At 47.4% G+C, this 18,481-nt stretch overlaps 2 protein-coding genes and 1 long non-coding RNA gene across 5 annotated transcripts in view; 2 read left to right on the top strand and 1 right to left on the bottom strand.

Annotated features, from left to right (window-relative positions):
• LOC105486901 (zinc finger protein 823) overlaps nt 1-18,481 on the top strand; it is a 317,208-nt gene that overhangs the window by 76,988 nt on the left and 221,739 nt on the right. The window lies entirely within an intron of this gene.
• On the top strand, nt 1,560-10,643 carry LOC112427587 (zinc finger protein 878). 3 transcript variants are annotated; one of them, XM_024794505.2, is made up of 5 exons: nt 1,560-1,763; nt 2,392-2,436; nt 7,600-7,726; nt 7,929-7,989; nt 9,320-10,643. In XM_024794505.2, exons 1-5 carry the CDS (start codon nt 1,761-1,763, stop codon nt 10,638-10,640), a joined length of 1,557 nt encoding a protein of 518 aa, XP_024650273.2. In that variant the 5' UTR covers nt 1,560-1,760; the 3' UTR covers nt 10,641-10,643. The 3 variants fall into 3 exon arrangements, with proteins under 3 accessions (XP_024650273.2, XP_024650274.2, XP_024650272.2); XM_024794506.2 differs by lacking the exon at nt 2,392-2,436; XM_024794504.2 differs by lacking the exon at nt 1,560-1,763 and having other exon boundaries at nt 2,122-2,436.
• LOC139355314 (uncharacterized) overlaps nt 9,329-18,481 on the bottom strand; it is a 52,810-nt gene continuing 43,657 nt past the window's right edge. Inside the window, exons 2-3 of the long non-coding RNA XR_980637.2 lie at nt 12,418-12,457; nt 9,329-9,417 (exon numbers count right to left, since the gene is read on the bottom strand). This is a non-coding gene — a long non-coding RNA (uncharacterized lncRNA). The remainder of the gene's footprint in view (nt 9,418-12,417; nt 12,458-18,481) is intronic.

Raw genomic sequence — 18,481 nt, 5'->3', positions numbered from 1 at the left:
AGGAGGGAGAGTTTCCACACTGTGAGGAGAAGATGGGTGTATGTGAGGAAGCCTTGGCCATGCCTCATCCCAATTCCTGCCCCACTGCAGGATATCTGTCTCTCCCTCCTGGAACAGGCATGCTTGACCTGTTTCCCCTCCTGCCCTGAGACAAGGGGATGGCTTTGTGGGGGTGATAGACTCTTGGTGTCCTAAAGGTTTGCTGAAAACTAATTGATCTGAGGCAGATTGATTAATAGAAAAGAAGGCATGCAAATGTATTTAACATGTATACATGGGAACCTTCAGAATGAAGACCCACCAAGCTATAAAAAGGAAGATTATATAGCAACCTGAGGTCAGTAAATTAGGTTTAGTAGCAAGACAGCTAAGCAGAGTGAGAAAGGAAGAGGCTGCTTGGCTAGAAAATTAGCCAGCCACCAAACCTGGCTAATTTTTGTACTTTTAGTAGAAATGGGGTTTCTTCATGTTGGCCAGGCTGGTCTCGAACTCCTGACCTCAAGTGATCCACCCGCCTTGGCCTCCCAAAGTGATGTGATTACAGGCGTGAGCCACCATGCCTGGCCCTAATCTATTTACTTATCTTTATCTTTTTAGTAGAGACCTGGTCTCCTCATGCCCAGCCACTTTTTTTTTTTTTTTTTGAGACAGAGTTTTGCTCTTTTTGCCCAGGCTGGAGTGCAATGGCGCTATCTCGGCTCACCGCAACCTCCGCCTCCCAGGTTCAAGCGATTCTCCTGCCTCAGCCTCCCCAGTAGCTGGGATTACAGGCATGCGCCACCACCCCGGCTAATTTTGTATTTTTAGTAGAGACAGGATTTTTCCATGTTGGTCAGGCTGGTCTTGAACTCCCGACCTCAGGTGATCCACCTGCCTCGGCCTCCCAAAGTGCTGGGATTACAGGCGTGAGCCACTGTGCCCGGCTACCGGCCACTTTTAAAATTTTTAAATAATAAAGACAGGAATCAGCCAGGAGAGCAGGGACAGCTCACGGAGTGAGGAAGACGACAGTGCCCCTTCTAGCAATTCGCAGCAAGTTTGGTCGAAGACAAATATTTTATTTTATTTTATCTTTTTTTTTTTTTTTTTGAGACAGAGTCTCACTCAGTGGCCCAGGCGCGAGTACAGTGGTGCGATCTTGGCTCACTGCAAGCTCTGCCTCCCAGGTTCACGCCATTCTCCTGCCTCAGCCTCCCGAGTAGCTGGGACTACAGGCGCTCGCCACCAAGCCCAGCTAATTTTTTTTTGTATTTTTAGTAGAGATGGGGGTTTCACCATGTTAGCCAGGATGGTCTCGATCTCCTGACCTTGTGATCCGCCCGCCTCGGCCTCCCAAAGTGCTGGGATTACAGGAGTGAGCCACCGCGTCGGGCCAGCCGAAGGCAAATATTCAAAGTAAAGGTGGGAGGGAGGTACCGAGCTGACCTTGGAAAGTGTGGCCAGAACCGGTCACTTTGGCTCTGCAGCGCCAGGTTATCCAGGGCTTCTGCTGTCACTCAGGGAAGGGGGCGGAGTCTAGACCCCTATCCAATCAGGGGCGCTAGGGCGGGGCCCTGCCACTGTCCTCCAGGGAAGGGGAGATTGCATTCCCGCTCTCTTCACTCCGAGAGCTGTTCGCGCCTGTTAAGGTATGGGTCTTTCCTGCTCTGAGAGGGACCAGTTACTTCCGCCGTAGCTGCTGTTGCTCTGTCGACTGCAAGGTGAGCTGCACTATTCGCGGGACCTTTAGAGAGGACGCCGGGATACCTCGAAGCCCGGAAATGGTGAGCACGCTGGGCTGGGGGGTCCCAAGGCGAAAGGAGGGGCTGGGTGGAACCGAGAGGAACCCGCTGTGGCGGGGCCCAGGCCTCCCTGCAGCGACGCTGGGGTCCAGACACAGTCCCCCTGGCGCAGCTCGGTCCTCCGTCCCCTCGGCCGCTGGGTGGGGCTGGGCCGGCAGCCGGGACCCCGGGCGTCCTGTCAGGTCCCTGCGCGGCAACTGCGGTCCCAGCCCCGGCCCCGGCTCCCTCTCTGAGCAGCTCCGCGCCCGCAGCCCCGCGTCTCCCGTGGTTCAGGGACCACGGAAGGGTCATGGGGGGATCCCGCCTCGGGTGTGGGGTTCGTGTGGGAGGAGCGGTGGCCTGTGGGGTCCCCAGTTCCTTTTTTTCTCCAGTTAAAAATTAAACGGAGGCACTGTTAAAAAATGAGAGTTTATTTTAGCAAACAGCGATTAATGAATGAGAAACTCCCAGTCCTGGCTTGTGGTTTGGTAACGGAAAAACCCAAACCGTGTAGAATAAGTTTATTCTGAGCCGAATAGGAGAGACCTCGGCCGAGGGAAACACAACCCCACGAAGCCCGGAGTAAGCGGTCCCGAGGCAGCTCATGACAGTTTGGTTTTATTCATTTCAGGGAGACAGGAATTGCAAGAGAATGATGAATCAGTGCCGGGAAGGTGTAAGTTCCTTTGGCCGAAAGGCGGGACACATGGAGGCGGGGTTAGAAGGCACAGGTGGTGGAGGGATTCTGTAGGTGGCGGTGGATGGAGAGTGTGTGAAGCTTTGTCTAAAATTTGGAGGCTGTAGGAAGGAGGGCTGTTATCTGCCGCGTGACTCCATCCCAGTCCCTGCTCCCTTCCCCAGAAGACCTGTTTTTGTTTACCAGATTTTATTTTTTTGAGACGGAGTCTCGCTCTGTCGCCCCAGGCTGAAGTGCAGTGGCGCCATCTCGGCTCACTGCAACCTCCACCTCCCGGGTTCAAGCGATTCTCCTGCCTCAGCCTCCCGAGTAGCTGGGATACAGGCGCCAGCCACCACGCCCAGCTAATTTTTGTATTTTCAGTAGAGACGGGTTTCACCATATTGGCCAGGCTGGTCTCGAACTCCTCGTGACCTTGTGATCCGCCCACCTCGGTCTCCCAAGGTACTGGGATTACAGGCGTGAGCCACCGCGCCCGGCCAATTTTTGTAGTTTTAGTAGAGACGGAGTTTCATGATATTGGCTAGGCTGGTCTCTGCCACGTGACTCCATCCCAGTCCCTGCTCCCTTCCCCAGAAGACCTGTTTTTGTTTTACCAGATTTTATTTTTTTGAGACGGAGTCTCGCCCTGTTGCCCCAGGCTGGAGGGCAGTGGCGCAATCTCCGGCTCACTGCAACCTCTGCCTCCCGGGTACAAGGGATTGTCCTGTATCAGATTACAGGCGTGAGCCACCGTGCCCGCCCCAGGCCTTTAAAAATTTTCTTTGCAAGAGGTTTTCATTTCTTTTCGTATTTAAAAAAGTGAATTTAACATTTCCAGCTTCATAAGATGTGATGGCCATGGAGTCTTTGTGTGAGAAAAGTAAGAGGGAAGTTAGTCTATAATGAAATCAATCCTTAAGAGGGAAGGGGTCTTTCATGACTTGCTTCAGTCATTTAAAATGTGTTACAAAACAATATAGGTAAGAAAGAAAGCTAATCTGTAATCAGGGAATGGACCCTTCTCTGGCTGGCTCTGTTACCACTGCCTGTCAGGTGTCTCAACCCTAGAATCGCATTCCTTTAAACCTCAAGATAATTTAGAGTTCCAGCAGCTTAAATGTTTGAATCACCTATTTTCACAGTCTGTACAGGTGAAACTTTTGGTTATGTAATCAGAGATTGCCTGGTTAAGCCTAAATTTCATTTCCCTATAAATTAATCTTTAGTGATATTGTTTCCTCAGGCCACAGATTAGACATTTATGTGAATTGGATTTGAATTTGACTTCAGTATGCTTGTGGAGGGTCTTAGTGTTCTATAGCCAGTTCAGTTTAATTGCTTCTTATTTATTTATTTATTTATTTATTTTTAAGACAGAGTCTCTTTCTGTCGCCCAGGCTGGAGTGCAGTGGCCCAATCTCGGCTCACTGCAACCTCCGCCTCCCGGGTTCAAGCGATTATCCTGCTTCAGCCTCCCAAGTAGCTGGGACTACAGATGCACGCCACCATACCTGGCTAATTTTTGTATTTTTAGTAGAGACAGCGTTTCACCATGTTGGCCAGGCTGGTCTCAAACTCCTGATCGCAGGTGATCTGCCTGCTTTGGCCTCCCACAGTGCTGGGATTACAGGCATGAGCCACCGCACCTGGCCAAAATTGGATGTTTTAAAATTGGATGCCATGTCAGTAAGAACATAAATACTCAGGAACACCACCCAGGAAAATGAATAGTCCTTGGGCAGTTCTGGCGTGTTTCTTTGATGTCACTTAACTGTGACACACAAAGGTGGTCAAAGTTTTGATTCTGTTGGTTATTCTTTTTTTTCCTTTTTTTTTTTTTTTTTGAGTCAGAGTTTCGCTCTTGTTGCCCAAGCTGGGGTGCAATGGCGTGATCTCAGCTCACTGCAACCTCCACCTCCTGGGTTCAAACGATTCTCCTGCCTCGGCCTCCCGAGTAGCTGGGATTATAGGCATGTGCCACCACGCCTGGCTAATTTTTGTATTTTTAGTAGAGACGGGGTTTCACTAGGTTAACCAAGCTGGTCTTGAACTCCTGACCTCATGCTCCAACTGCCTTGGCTTCCCAAAGTGCTGGGATTACAGGCGTGAACCACTGTGCCTGGCCTGTTATTATTATTATTTTTCTTTCTTTTTTTTTTTTTCTGAGAGGGAGTCTCGCTCTGTCACTCAGGCTGGAGTGCAGTGGCACCATCTCTGCTCACTACAACTTCTATCTACCAGGTCCAAGCGGTTCTCCTTCCTCAGCCTCCCAAGTAGCTGGGATTACAGACACCTGCCACCACGCCTGGCTAATTTTTGTATTTTTAGTAGAGATGGGGTTTTACCACTTTGGCTGGGCTGTTCTTGAACTCCTGACCTTAGGTGATCCATCTCCCAAAGTGCTGGAATTACACACATGAGCCACCTCACCCAGCCTTCTTTTTGTTATTCTTTGTAACTGCATTATCTTTGTTCTTTTTTTTTTTTTTTTTTTTTTTTTTTTTGAGACGGAGTCTTGCTCTGTCACCCAGGCTGGAGTGCAGTGGCCAGATCTCAGCTCACTGCAAGCTCCTCCTCTCGGGTTCACGCCATTCTCCTGCCTCAGCCTCCCGAGTAGCTGGGACTACAGGCGCCCGCCACTTCGCCCGGCTAGTTTTTTGTATTTTTTAGTAGAGACGGGGTTTCACCGTATTAGCCAGGATGGTCTCGATCTCCTGACCTCATGATCCGCCCGTCTCGGCCTCCCAAAGTGCTGGGATTACAGGCTTGAGCCACCGCGCCCGGCCTATCTTTGTTCTTTCTTTCTTTCTTTCTTTTTTTTTGAAATGGAGCTCCCTCTGTCACCCAGGCTGGAGTGCAGTGGCATGATTTCAGCTCACTGCAACGTCTGCCTGCTGGGTTCAAGTGATTCTCCTGCCTCAGCTTCCTGAGTAGCTGGGCTGCAGGTGCCTGCCACCACGCCCAGCTACTTTTTGTATTTTTGTGGAGACGGGGTTTCACCATATTGGCCAGGCTGGTCTCGAACTCCTGACTCTGTGCTTCGTGATCCACCCACCTCAGCCTCCCAAAGTGCTGAGCCACTGCGCCCAGCCTTTTTTTTTGAGACAGTCTTGCTCTGTCGCCTAGGCTGGAGTGCAGTGTGTGATCTTGGCTCACTGCAATCTCCACCTCACAGGTTCAAGTGATTCTCCTGCCTCGGCCTCCTGCGTAGCTGGGATCACAAGCGCCCACCACCAAGCCCAGCTGATTTTTGTATTTTTAGTAGAGACGGGGTTTCACCAGGTTGGCCAGGCTGGTCTCGAACTCCTGACCTCAGATGATCCACCCACGTCCACCTCCTAAAGTGCTGGGATTACAGGCATGAGCCACCTCGCCCGGCCTGCCATATTTTCTATTATCACAAAGTAGAATTTTGGCTGTTTGGAGTTTCCAGTAACTTGGTGTTGCAATTAATGTACCTTTCATGTTATACCAAAAGGGTTTGTTTCTGACTTTTTGCCTCATTCTGTTGCAAACATGCCACTGTGTTGAGTCATGGGTCACCCAGTTTACTTATGCATTTCACTACTTAATGGGTTTTGGGTTTACAGTTTAGTTTTTGACCTTGGTGACAATGTCATGGTTGTTTTTTTTTTTTTTTTTGCCATATGAAAATGCAACATAAATTTCTCACATGTTGGGGGAAAGGTCACTGGGTTGTAGATTATGGATAAATTCCAATGTAAAAGATAATGCCAGTAGAGTGTATGTACGGATCAACCATCTAGCCTTTCATGTGTGTGTCTTTATTTTTGTGGTTTACCAACACTTGGGATTATCTATTAGTAGAGACGGGGTTTCACCATATTGATCAGGCTGGTCTTGAACTCCTGACCTCAGGTGATCCACCTGCCTTGACCTCCCAAAGTGCTGGAATTACAGGCATGAGCCACTGTGCCAAGCCCAGTTTAGGTTTTTCTATTCACGTACAGTTTCCCAGAAAGGTTTCTGTTCATGAGTTTTTGTTTTAGTTATGACTCTCTTATCAATTAGATTTTTTTTTTTTTTGAGACGGAGTCATGCTCTGTCGCCCAGGCTGGAGTGCAGTGGCCGGATCTCAGCTCACTGCAAGCTCCGCCTCCCGGGTTCACGCCATTCTCCTGCCTCAGCCTCCCAAGTAGCTGGGACTACAGGCGCCCGCCACTTCGCCCGGCTAGTTTTTTGTATTTTTTAGTAGAGACGGGGTTTCACCGTGTTAGCCAGGATGGTCTCGATCTCCTGACCTCGTGATCCGCCCGTCTCGGCCTCCCAAAGTGCTGGGATTACAGGCTTGAGCCACCGCGCCCGGCCTTTTTTTTTTTTTTTTTTTTAACCGACAGAGTTGGCTCTGTCACCCAGGCTGGAGTGCGGTGGCACGTTTTTGGCTCACTGCAACCTCTGCCTCCTGGGTTCAAGTGATTCTCCTGCTTCAGCCTCCCAAGTAGCTGGAATTACAAGAGCCCATCACTACACCTGGCTAATTTTATTATTTTTAGTAGAGATGGGGTTTTGCCATGTTGGCCAGGTTGGTCTCAAACTCCTGACCTCAGGTGATCCGCCCACCTTCGCCTCCCAAGGTACTGGGATTTATAGGTGTGAGCCACCATGCCCAGCCAGACTCTCTTATCAGTTGGATTAATAAAGCCCCTTGCAAAATCCATTTTTTTTTTTTTTGTTTTTGGCTTCTGCTACTGGAATCAGAACAAAATCCACTTTCTAGTCATCACAAAGGTTAAACTTTGTGAACAGGCATTTTCAAGAATATGCAGCCTTAGGGCTGCTAATGTTAACTTTGTTTTGCTCATGAATTCAAAGGAGTTTGTTATGACAGGTGCTGCAGATCCATACTTCAGACATTAAGGGCAGTCCAGGCAGCAGGCCTTTCTCCCTGGACTCACCAGAAACACACATTTTCCTATTCTGCTGTTGCTTTACCCCATCCAGAGTTCAATTCTAGCATCAAAATTGTTTTCTGTAAAAAAGTGAGTGTAGATGGAGAGTAAGGGGTCTGATGACCAAGTCATGGAATAAATGTTTGGAGTCCACACGCCGTAGCATCCTGAGAACTTCCTAGGAACAGGGTGTAGGAACCCAGTGCTGTCAGCCTCACTCATCCTCCTGTCTACATGTGGGATATTTCAGGATTCGGTGGCCTTTGAGGATGTGGCTGTGAACTTCACCCAGGAGGAGTGGGCTTTGCTGGATCCTTCCCAGAAAAATCTCTACAGGGAAGTGATGCAGGAAACCTTGAGGAACCTGGCCTCCATAGGTAAGAATGACAGTATTACTTCCCTTAGTGAATTAAAGAACAGGTGTTTCTAGCTCATCAGTGCTGTTGAGTGATTTGGAATATGGTCAGGGAATACTTTGAATAAATAAGGCACAGGTGCAATGAGCCATGGACATAGAATCAAGTAACCTTTTTTATAATTTTATACTAATTCAGGACTTTTTCTGGGTTCGCATTTTAGGAAAAAAGTGGAACAACCAGAACATTGAAGATGAGCACCAAAATCCTAGGAGAAACCTAAGGTAACTGGCACTTACAAGAGAAAATAATGTCTCTGTAGATGATCTTAGAATGGAAGAAAATGTTAAAAAGAAGCAAGCATAAGAAATAAACCTAGTTCCAATGTATTTATTCTTAGAAAAGCTTCCTTAGAAACATATAAAGTGTGACATGGCTTATATGTATAATCCAGCCCTTTTGGAGGTCAGGAAGGAAGATCACTTGAACCTGGGAGTTTGAAGTTGCACTGATTCATGATGGCATCACTGGAGGGCAGCCTGGGCCACAGGGTGAGACCCTGACTCAAAAACAAACAAAGACAGTATTTACAAAATAATTTACTTTAAAATAGCATTTAAAAGCCGGACATGGTGGCTGACACCTGAAATCCCAGCACTTTGGAAGGCTGAGGTAGGTGGATCATGAGGTCAAGAGATCAAGACCATCCTGGCCATCATGATGAAACCCCATCTCTACTAAAAATACAAAAAATTAGCTGGGCATGGTGGTGTGTGCCTGTAGTCTCTTGGGAGGCTGAGGCAGGAGGATCGCTTGAACCTGGGAGGCGGAGGTTGCAGTGAGCCGAGATCACGCCACTGCACTCCAGCCTGGCAACAGAGTGAGACCTGGTCTCAAAAAAATAATAATAATGAAAATAAAGCATTTAAAATTCCTGTATCAATATTATCTTTTTTGATAAGAGATATGGCTGGGCCATCTTTTATAACATGTGCTCCATTCATGTTCAGACAGGACAGAAAGCCTACATTTTGCTGGGCACGGTATTTTTTTTTATTATTATTTATTTATTTATTTATTTAGTTTTTGGTTTTTTTTGAGACGGAGTCTTGCTCTGTGGCCCGGGCTGGAGTGCAGTGGCCGGATCTCAGCTCACTGCAAGCTCCGCCTCCCAGGTTTACGCCATTCTCCTGCCTCAGCCTCCCGAGTAGCTGGGACTGCAGGCGCCCGCCACCTCACCCGGCTAGTTTTTTGTATTTTTTAGTAGAGACGGGGTTTCACCGTGTTAGCCAGGATGGTCTCGATCTTCTGACCTCGTGATCCGCCTGTCTCGGCCTCCCAAAGTGCTGGGATTACAGGCTTGAGCCACCGCGCCCGGCCTGATTTTGTATTTTTAATTTTTAGTAGAGACGGGGTTTCTCCATGTTGGTCAGGGTGGTCTCGAACTCCCAACCTCCAGTGATCTGCCCGCCTTGGCCTCCCAAAGTGCTGGGATTACAGGCGTGAGCCACTGCGCCTGGCTAACTGGGCACTGTTAAAAATGCAAGTGCAATACTTGCAAATGAATTAAAATTAGTGATAAACCCATTATAATGTGCTTTTCATTGTTCACAGAAGACTTACAAAAGAGAGACTCTCTGAAAGTGAAGAAAGTCATCAGCATGGAGAAGTTTTGATGCAGGTTCCAGATGACACACTGAAGAAGAAAACTCCTGGAGTAAAATCACATGAAAGCAGTGTGTGTGGAGAAATCGGCATGGGTCTTTCATCTCTTAATAGGCACCTGAAAGCCTTTAGTTATTCCAGTAGCCTTTCAATACATGGAAGAACTCACACTGGGGAAAAGCGTTATGAATGTAAGGAATGTGGGAAAGCATTCAGGTTTCCCAGTTCTGTTCGTAGACATGAAAGAATCCACTCTGCAAAAAAACCCTATGAATGTAAGCAATGTGGGAAAGCATTATCTTATCTTATAAGCTTTCAAACACACATGAGAATGCACACTGGAGAGAGACCTCATAACTGTAACATATGTGGGAAAGCCTTTTTTTCTCCCAGTTCGTTAAAAAGACACGAGAAAAGTCACACTGGAGAGAAACGCTATAAATGCACACAATGTGGTAAAGCTTTCAATTGTCCCAGTTCCTTTCAGTATCATGAAAGGACTCACAGTGGAGAGAAACCCTATGAGTGTACACAATGTAGGAAAGCCTTCAGATCTGTCAAGTACCTGCGAGTACATGAAAGAAAACACACTGGAGAGAAACCCTATGAGTGTAAGCTGTGTGGTAAGGGCTTTATTTCTTCCACTTCCTTTCGCTATCATGAAAAGACTCACACTGGAGAGAAACCTTATGAATGTAAGAAATGTGAGAAAGCCTTCAGTTTTGTCAAGGATCTTCGAATCCATGAAAGGACACACACTGGAGAGAAACCCTTTGAATGTAAACGATGTGGGAAAACCTTCACTTCTTCTAACTCCTTTCACTATCATGAAAGGACTCACACTGGAGAGAAACCCTATGAGTGTGAGCAATGTGGGAAAGCTTTCCGATCTGCCTCAATCCTTCAAAAGCACATACGAACTCACACAGGAGAGAAACCCTATGGATGTAAGCAATGTGGGAAAGCCTTTAGAGTTGCCTCACAACTTAAAATGCATGAAAGGACTCACACAGGAGAGAAACCCTATGAGTGTAAGCAATGTGGAAAAGCCTTCATTTCTTCCAATTCCATTCGCTATCATAAAAGGACTCACACTGGAGAGAAACCTTATAAATGTAAACAATGTGGAAAAGCCTTCATTTCTTCCAACTCTTTTCTCTATCATGAAAAGATTCACACTGGAGAGAAACCCTATGAGTGTAAGCAATGTGGGAAAGCCTTTAGATCTGCCTCAGCCCTTCATAAGCATGTAAGGACTCACACTGGCTAGAAACTCTGTGGATGTAAGCAATATGGTAAAGTCCTTAGATGGGCCTCAGAACTTCAAATGCATGGAAGGACTCACTGCAGAGACACCTGTAATCTCAGCATTTTGGGAAGCCAAGGCAGGAAGATTGCTTAAGCTGAAGAGGTCAAGACCAGCTTGGGCAACATGGTGAGACTTCATTACATAATAAAATAAAATAGGCCAGATACAGTGACTCACACCTGTAATCCCAGCACTTTGGGAGGCGGAGGTGGGCAGATCACCTGAGGTCAAGAGTTCAAGACCAGCCTGACCAACATGGAGAAACCCCATCTCTACTAAAAATACAAAATTAGCCAGGCATGGCAGGTGCCTGTAATCCCAGCTGCTTGGGAGGCTGAGGCATGAGAATCACTTCAACCTGGGAGGCAGAGGTTGCGGTGAGCTGAGATTGCGCCATTGCACTCTAGCCTGGGCAACAAGAGTGAAACTCCGTCTCAAAAAATAAGTAAATAGGCCGGGCGCGGTGGCTCAAGCCTGTAATCCCAGCACTTTGGGAGGCTGAGACGGGCGGATCACGAGGTCAGGAGATCGAGACCATGCTGGTTAACTCGGTGAAACCCCGTCTCTACTAAAAAATACAAAAAATTAGCCGGGTGAGGTGGCGGGCGCCTGTAGTCCCAGCTACTCGGGAGGCTGAGGCAGGAGAATGGCGTGAACCCGGGAGGCGGAGCTTGCAGTGAGCTGAGATCCGGCCACTGCACTCCAGCCTGGGTGACAGCGCGAGACTCCGTCTCAAAAAAAAAAAAAAAAAAAAGGAAATAAAATGAAATATACATATTTACATTTTGTATATAAATATGCATATATATTTAAACATAACTAAAATGCATAAGTAAAATATATAGGATATTTATATACATATATTTATATATGTATTTGTCTCTGTGTGTGTGTGTGTGTGTGTGTGTGTTTTGGGAGACGGTATCCCTTTGTCACCCAGGTTGAAGTGCAGTGGTACAATCATAGTTCCCTGTAGCCTTGAACTCTTGGGCTCAAATGATCCTCCTGCCTTAGCCTTCTGAGGAGCTATGACTACAGACAGGTACCACCATTCTTAGCTCATTTTTTATTCCTTTCATAGAGACAGGTTCTCATTCCATTGCTCAGGCTGGTTGTGAACACTAGCTGTGAGCAATCCTCCCACCTTAGTATCCAAAAGTGCTAGTATTACAGCTGTGAGCTACTCTACCTGGCTGATAAACATTCTGAAAAGTTAACTTTATGCTATCTGTGAAGGTATATATCCTGAGGATAAAACAGTTTTGATTTTAAAGAAGGAAACTACTTATTTCCTACATGAAAGTGAGAAAGATGTGGGAGAAAGCCTATTTCCAGCCGCGACCAGGGCCCCGGGGGTGGAGGACAGAACTGTGATCCAGTTGCCTTGCCCTGGAAAGCAAGGCATTTACACTGGGGTTTGAAGTCATGTGGAAAAAGTCTTTTATTGCAGGGTTCCAATCAAGGAGGACCACACAGGTATAGTCTTAAATCCTGACCTCCCCAACTGGATTGCAGGCAGGGATTTTTAGAAGCAGGAGTAAGTTTTAGGACTGTAGATGCTATACACAAAATAACAAATGAATACATGGAGATTACTCATTGGTTTATACTTGAAAGGGTGGGATATTTTAAAGCTGGGGCTTACAGGTCATAGGTAGATTTAAAGATTTCCTGATTTGCAATTGGTTAGGGAAGAACAACTTTGTTTAAAATTTGGGGGTCAGCAGAAAAACGTTACCTGGGTAGAGGAAGTGACTTCAAGTCCTTCAGGAAGAAACCTAAAACAAAGGAGGATAGAGTACAGTCTTCACTTCTGCTTTATCTAGTGTCTAATTACCAGGGAATTCCTTTAGTGGGGGCCCAAGACTTTGAATGACAATTTAGAGACAAATTCAAAGGTGCTATCCTTAGCTTTTTTGCCTAGTTTGTTTTGTTTGAGACAGTCTCCATCTGTCACTTAGGCTGGAGTGCAGTGGCTTGATCACTGCTCACTGCAGCCTACATCTCCCAGGCCCATGGGATCCTCCCATCTCAGCCTCCGGAATAGCTGGGACTACAAGTGTGAGCCACCACACCCATCTAATTTCTTTTTTTTTTTTTTTTTTTTTTTTTTGAGACGGAGCCTCGCTCTGTCGCCCAGGCTGGAGTGCAGTGGCATGGTCTCGGCTGGGATTACAGGCATGCGTCACCACGCCCGTTTACTTTTGCATTTTTAGTAGAGATGGGGTTTCACCATATTGGCCAGACTGGTCTCAAACTCCTTACCTTGTGATCTACCTGCCTTGGCCTCCCAAAGTGCTGGGATTACAGGCATGAACCACCGCGCCTGGCCACACCCACCTAATTTCTTAATTTTTCTTGTAGAGACCTGGTCTCCCTGTGTTGCCCACGGTACTCTGGAACTCCTAGGTTCAAACAGTCCTGCCTTGGCCTCCCAGAGTGCTGAAATTACAGGCATGAGCCACCATAACTGCTATCTAGTTTTCATGGGAAAACAAATATTTCTGAAATTTTAACTTTTTTGGCTATTGTGTTAGGCTATTATTGTTTTCTTGTTTAATAAATTGCATATTTATTCCTGGGACTAGTTTGGTATGTGGAATTTATTTCTTCTTTTTGAGACAGAGTCTCGCTCTTATCGCCCAGGTTGGAGTGCAGTGGCGTGATCTTGACTCACTGCAACATCCACCTCCTGGGTTCAAGCAATTCTGCCTCAGCCTTCTGAGTAGCTGGGACTACAGGCGTGTGCCACCATGCCTGGCTGAATTTTATACTTTTATTTTTATTTTTTTGAGATGGAGTCTTGCTCTGTCACCAGGCTGGAGTGCAGTGGCGTGATCTCGGCTCACTGCAACCTCCACCTCCCTGGTTCAAGGGATTCTCTTGCCTCAGCTTCCTGAGTAGCTGGGACTATGGGCACGCACCACCACGCCTGGCTAATTTTTATATTTTTAGTAGAGATGGCATTTTACCATGTTGGCTGGGATGGTCGTGATCTGTTGACCTTGTGATCTGCCTGCCTTGGCCTCCCAAAGTGCTGGTGTTACAGGCATGATCCACCACTCCCAGCCGGTTTCTTTTTCGGTTTTTTTTTTTTTTTGAGACAGAATCTCACTCTGTCACCCAGGCTGGAGTGCAATGGCACAATCTCATCTCACTGCAACCTCTGCCTTGTGGGTTGAAGCAGTTCTCCTGCCTCAGCCTCCCGAGTAGCTGAGATTATAGGCGCCACCACCACACCTGGCTGATTTGTTTGTACTTTTAGTAGAGACGGGGTTTCACTATGTTGGCCAGACTGGTCTCAAACTCCTGACCTTGTGACCTACCTGCCTCGGCCTCCCAAAGTGTTGGGATTACAGGTGTGAGCCACACTCCCAGCTAAATTTTTGTTTTTTAAGACGGAATTTTGCTCTTTTGCCCAGGCTGGAGTGAAGTGGTGTGATCTTGGTTCACTGCAACTTCCGCCTCCTGGGTTCAAGCGATTCTCCTGCCTCAGCCTCCTGAGTAGCTAGGATTACAGGTGCCCACCACCACGCCCAGCTAATTTTTGTATATTTAGTAGAGACGAGGTTTCGCCATGTTGGCCAGGTTGGTCTCGAACTCCAGACCTCAGGTGATCACACCTGCCTTGGCTTCCCAAAGTGCTAGGGTTAGAGGCATGAGCCACCGTGCCCTGCCATATTTAGGCACTATTAATTTTGTAAAACATTCAGGTGTGATGTTATGTGTCTGGTCACTGCTTGTCAGGAAGCTAAGTCAGAAGGATTACTTTAGCGTGGGAGTTTAATGCTGCACTGTTCCCCAGCCTGGACTAGGTAGAAAGATCTTGTCTCTAAAAATAAATAGCTCACGCCTGTAATCCCAGCACTTTGGGAGGCCGAGACGGGTGGATCACAAGGTCAGGAAATCGAGACCATTCTGGCTAACACTGTGAAACCCCGTCTCTACTAAAAAAAATACAAAAAATTAGCCGGGCGCGGTGGCGAGCGCCTGTAGTCCCAGCGACTCTGGAGGCTGAGGCAGGAGAATGGCATGAACCCAGAGGGCGGAGCTTGCAGTGAGTGGAGATCGCGCCACTGCACTCCAGCCTGGGCTACAGAGCGAGACTCCGTCTCCAAAAGAAAAAAGAAAAATAAATAAACGAATAAAATTTTAAAATAATCAAAAAGTAGAAATGAAAGCTGGGCGTGGTTGCTCACACCTGCAATCAATCCCAGCACTGTGTGGGAGGTCAAGGTGGGCAGATCGCTGGAGCCCAGGAGTTTAAGACCAGCCTGGGCAACATAGTGAGAATTTGTGTCTACAAACTAATACAAAAATTAGCCAGTTATGGTGGCATGGGCCTGTGGTCCCAGCTACTCAGGAGGCTGAGGTGAGAGGATTGCTTGAATCCAGGAGGTAGAGATTGCAGTGAGCTGAGATCACGCTAGTGCACTCCAGTCTGGATGACAGGTGAGACTCCGTCTCCAAAAAAATAAAAAATTAAACAAATAGAAGTGAAAATTGGCCGGGCGCGGTGGCTCAAGCCTGTAATCCCAGCACTTTGGGAGGCCGAGACGGGCGGATCACAAGGTCAGGAGATCGAGACCATCCTGGCTAACATGGTGAAACCCCGTCTCTACTAAAAATACAAAAAACTAGCCGGGCGAGGTGGCGGGCGCCTGTAGTCCCAGCTACTCCGGAGGCTGAGGCAGGAGAATGGCGTGAACCCGGGAGGCGGAGCTTGCAGTGAGCTGAGATCCGGCCACTGCACTCCAGCCTGGGTGACAGAGCAAGACTCCGTCTCAAAAAACAAACAAACAAAAAAAAAAAAAAAAAAAGAAGTGAAAATTAAGCTACTGAAAAGAAAACTTGCTATACAACATAAATCTCCTTTGCCCCTGCGTGACCTCATTGGCCTAGCTATGTTCCCATTTATATTCAGTTTTCCATAAGGGAAATAACAATTGCTTAGCTACCTTTGGAGGACGAAAAAGTGTCAGTGGAAGTAGCAATATACCTGGCAGAACATTACCAGAGGGAAGAAGCAGAGTAGGAAGTATTTTTTTTTTTTTTGAGACGACGTCTCGCTTTTGTACCCCAGGCTGAAGTGCAGTGGCATGATCTGGCTCACTGCAACCTCCACCTCCCGGGTTCAAGCGATTCTCCTGCCTCAGTCTCCCAAGTAGCAGGGATTACAGGTGCATACCATCATGCCCAGCTAATTTTTTGTATTTTAAGTAGAGATGGGGTTTCACCATGTTGGCCAGGCTGGTCTTGAACTCCTGACCTCAGATAATCTGCCTGCCTCAGCCTCCCAAAGTGCGGGGATTACAGGCATGAGCCACTGCGCCCAGCCTTTTGTTTTTTGTGTTTTGTTTTTGTTTTTTTGTTTTGTTTTTTAAGATAGAGTCTCACTGTCACCCAGGCTGGAGTGCAGTGGCAGGATCTCAGCTCACTGCAGCCTCCACCTCCCAGGTTCAGGTGATTCTCATGCCTTGGCTTCCTGAGTAGGTGGGACTACAGGTGGGCACCACCACACCCGCCTAATTTTTTTTTTTTTTTTTTGAGACGGAGGTTTGCTTTTGGAGTGCAATGGCGCAATCTCGGCTCACCGCAACCTCCGCCTCCTAGGTTCAAGCGATTCTCCTGCCTCAGCCTCCCAAGTACCTGGGATTACAGGCATGCGCCAGCATACCCAACTAATTTTGTATTTTTAATAGAGACGGAGTTTCTCCATGTTGGTCAGGCTGGTCTTGAACTCCCAACCTCAGATGATCTGCCCACCTCAGCCTCCCAAAGTGCTGCGATTACAGGCGTGAGCTACTGCGCCCAGCCCACGCCCAGCTAATTTGTGTGATTTTAGTAGAGATAGGGTTTCGCTGTGTTGGCCAGCTTGGTCTTTAACTCCTTACCTTATGTGATCTGCCTTCCTTGGCCTCCTAAAGTGTTGAGATTACAGGCGTGAGCCACTGCACCTGGCCCTCAGAGTGGAAAGTTCTTTAGATCACATTATTGCTGTACTCAGTGTCCATGGCTGAGGACATAATGCTGTCAGTTAAATCAATAGGGAATGGCACTTCCACTTGAGGGAACAATTAGTAAACCTTCAACGACTTGTCCTTTTCCGGTCATTTAGTGTCTGTATGTGAATTCCAACATCATTGCTGCCAGCAGCTAAAATTATGATTCCATATCTGAAGTCACCTTTGCAAAAAGTATAACATAAGTCTACCTTGTCTAAGAGTGACCCCCATCAACCTAGCCATGTTTTCATCTTTGCAGTCTTCCATAAGGGAAGTAATTGCTTAGCCACATTTGGAGGAGGAAAAAGTGGCAGTGGAAGTAGTAAGGTGCCTGGCAGGACTTCACTAGAGAGAAGAAGCGGAGTGTTTTTTGTTTTTTTTTTTGAGACGGAGTCTCGCTCTGTCGCCTGGCTGGAGTGCAGTGGCCGGATCTCAGCTCACTGCAAGCTCCGCCTCCCGGGTTCACGCCATTCTCCTGCCTCAGCCTCCCCAGTAGCTGGGACTACAGGCGCCCGCCACTTCGCCCGGCTAGTTTTTTTCTATTTTTTAGTAGAGACGGGGTTTCACCGTGTTAGCCAGGATGGTCTCGATCTCCTGACCTCGTGATCCGCCCGTCTCGGCCTCCCAAAGTGCTAGGATTACAGGCTTGAGCCACCACGCCCGGCCGGAACATTCTTTAGATCACATATCATTGCTATACTCAGTTTCCATGGCTCAAGAAATAGTGCTTTCAGTTAAATCAAAAGAGTGCCACTTCTACCTGATGGAACAGTTAGTAAATCCTCAACCAATTATCCTGTTCCAGTGATTTAGTTGCTGTATATAAATTCCAACATAAATGTTGCCAGGAGCTAAAATTATGACTCTACATCTGAAAACTCCTTTGCAAGAATTATAACAGTGAAAATGATGACAGTGAAAGAGATCAGATCTAAGCAACTCCACGTTTTCTTTAGCCTCCAAGCTACCCCTGTTCATTCCTGGTTATAGGTCTTACTAATATTAGAAGGAGTTTAGTTTAACTTTAAAGCAAAAGTTGTAACTGCCGCTTCCCAAAAGAAATCATCTCCTTGGGAACCAGATTGCCTTTGTAAAACTAAGAAATTAGCCACAAGATTAGAAATTATGGTTCAGGAGCCGGGAGCGGTTGCTCACGCCTGTAATCCCAGCACTTTGGGAGGCCGAGGCGGGCGGATCACAAGGTCAGGAGATCGAGACCACGGTGAAACCCCGTCTCTACTAAAAATACAAAAAATTAGCCGGGCGCGGTTGTGGGCGCCCGTAGTCCCAGCTACTCGGGAGGCTGAGGCAGGAGAATGGCGTGAACCCGGGAGGCGGAGCTTGCAGTGAGCCGAGATCGCGCCACTGCACTCCAGCCTGGGCGACAGAGCGAGACTCCGTCTCAAAAAAAAAAAAAAAAGAAATTATGGTTCAGGAAATATGCGGCCAGAGGACACAAGATTCCCAACCTTGCCACTTGCTCCTGTGGATAATATTGTTGTAAGACCTAAGATTGGTGTTTCAGGTATTTCTGAGACCCTTCATTCTGATGGATTAGCTGGCATCATACAGACCAATAAACTGGCTCACCTGCTCCAGTGGCCCCTAGCCAAGAACTGACTCAGTGCAAGAAGACAGCTTAGACTCCCTGTGATACATCCTTTTCACGACCAATCAGCATTCCCTATTTTCCAGCCTCCTGCTCACCAAATTACCTTTAAAACCCCCACTCTCGGCCGGGTGCGGTGGCTCACGCCTGTAATCCCAGCACTTCTATAGGCCGAGGCGGGCGGATCA

Source organism: Macaca nemestrina, chromosome 20 (assembly GCF_043159975.1).
Source record: "Macaca nemestrina isolate mMacNem1 chromosome 20, mMacNem.hap1, whole genome shotgun sequence".
Taxonomy (NCBI): domain Eukaryota; kingdom Metazoa; phylum Chordata; class Mammalia; order Primates; family Cercopithecidae; genus Macaca; species Macaca nemestrina.
This window is presented reverse-complemented; position numbering and strand designations above follow the sequence as displayed.

Excerpts from the sequence above, each read along its gene's own strand:
- LOC112427587 (XM_024794504.2), top strand. The coding sequence starts at position 2,365 with ATGACAGTTTGGTTTTATTCATTTCAGGGAGACAGGAATTGCAAGAGA. Across the intron at positions 2,437-7,599 it reads TGAATCAGTGCCGGGAAGGT|GATTCGGTGGCCTTTGAGGA; the intron begins GTAAGTTCCTTT and ends GGGATATTTCAG. Across the intron at positions 7,727-7,928 it reads GAGGAACCTGGCCTCCATAG|GAAAAAAGTGGAACAACCAG; the intron begins GTAAGAATGACA and ends TTCGCATTTTAG.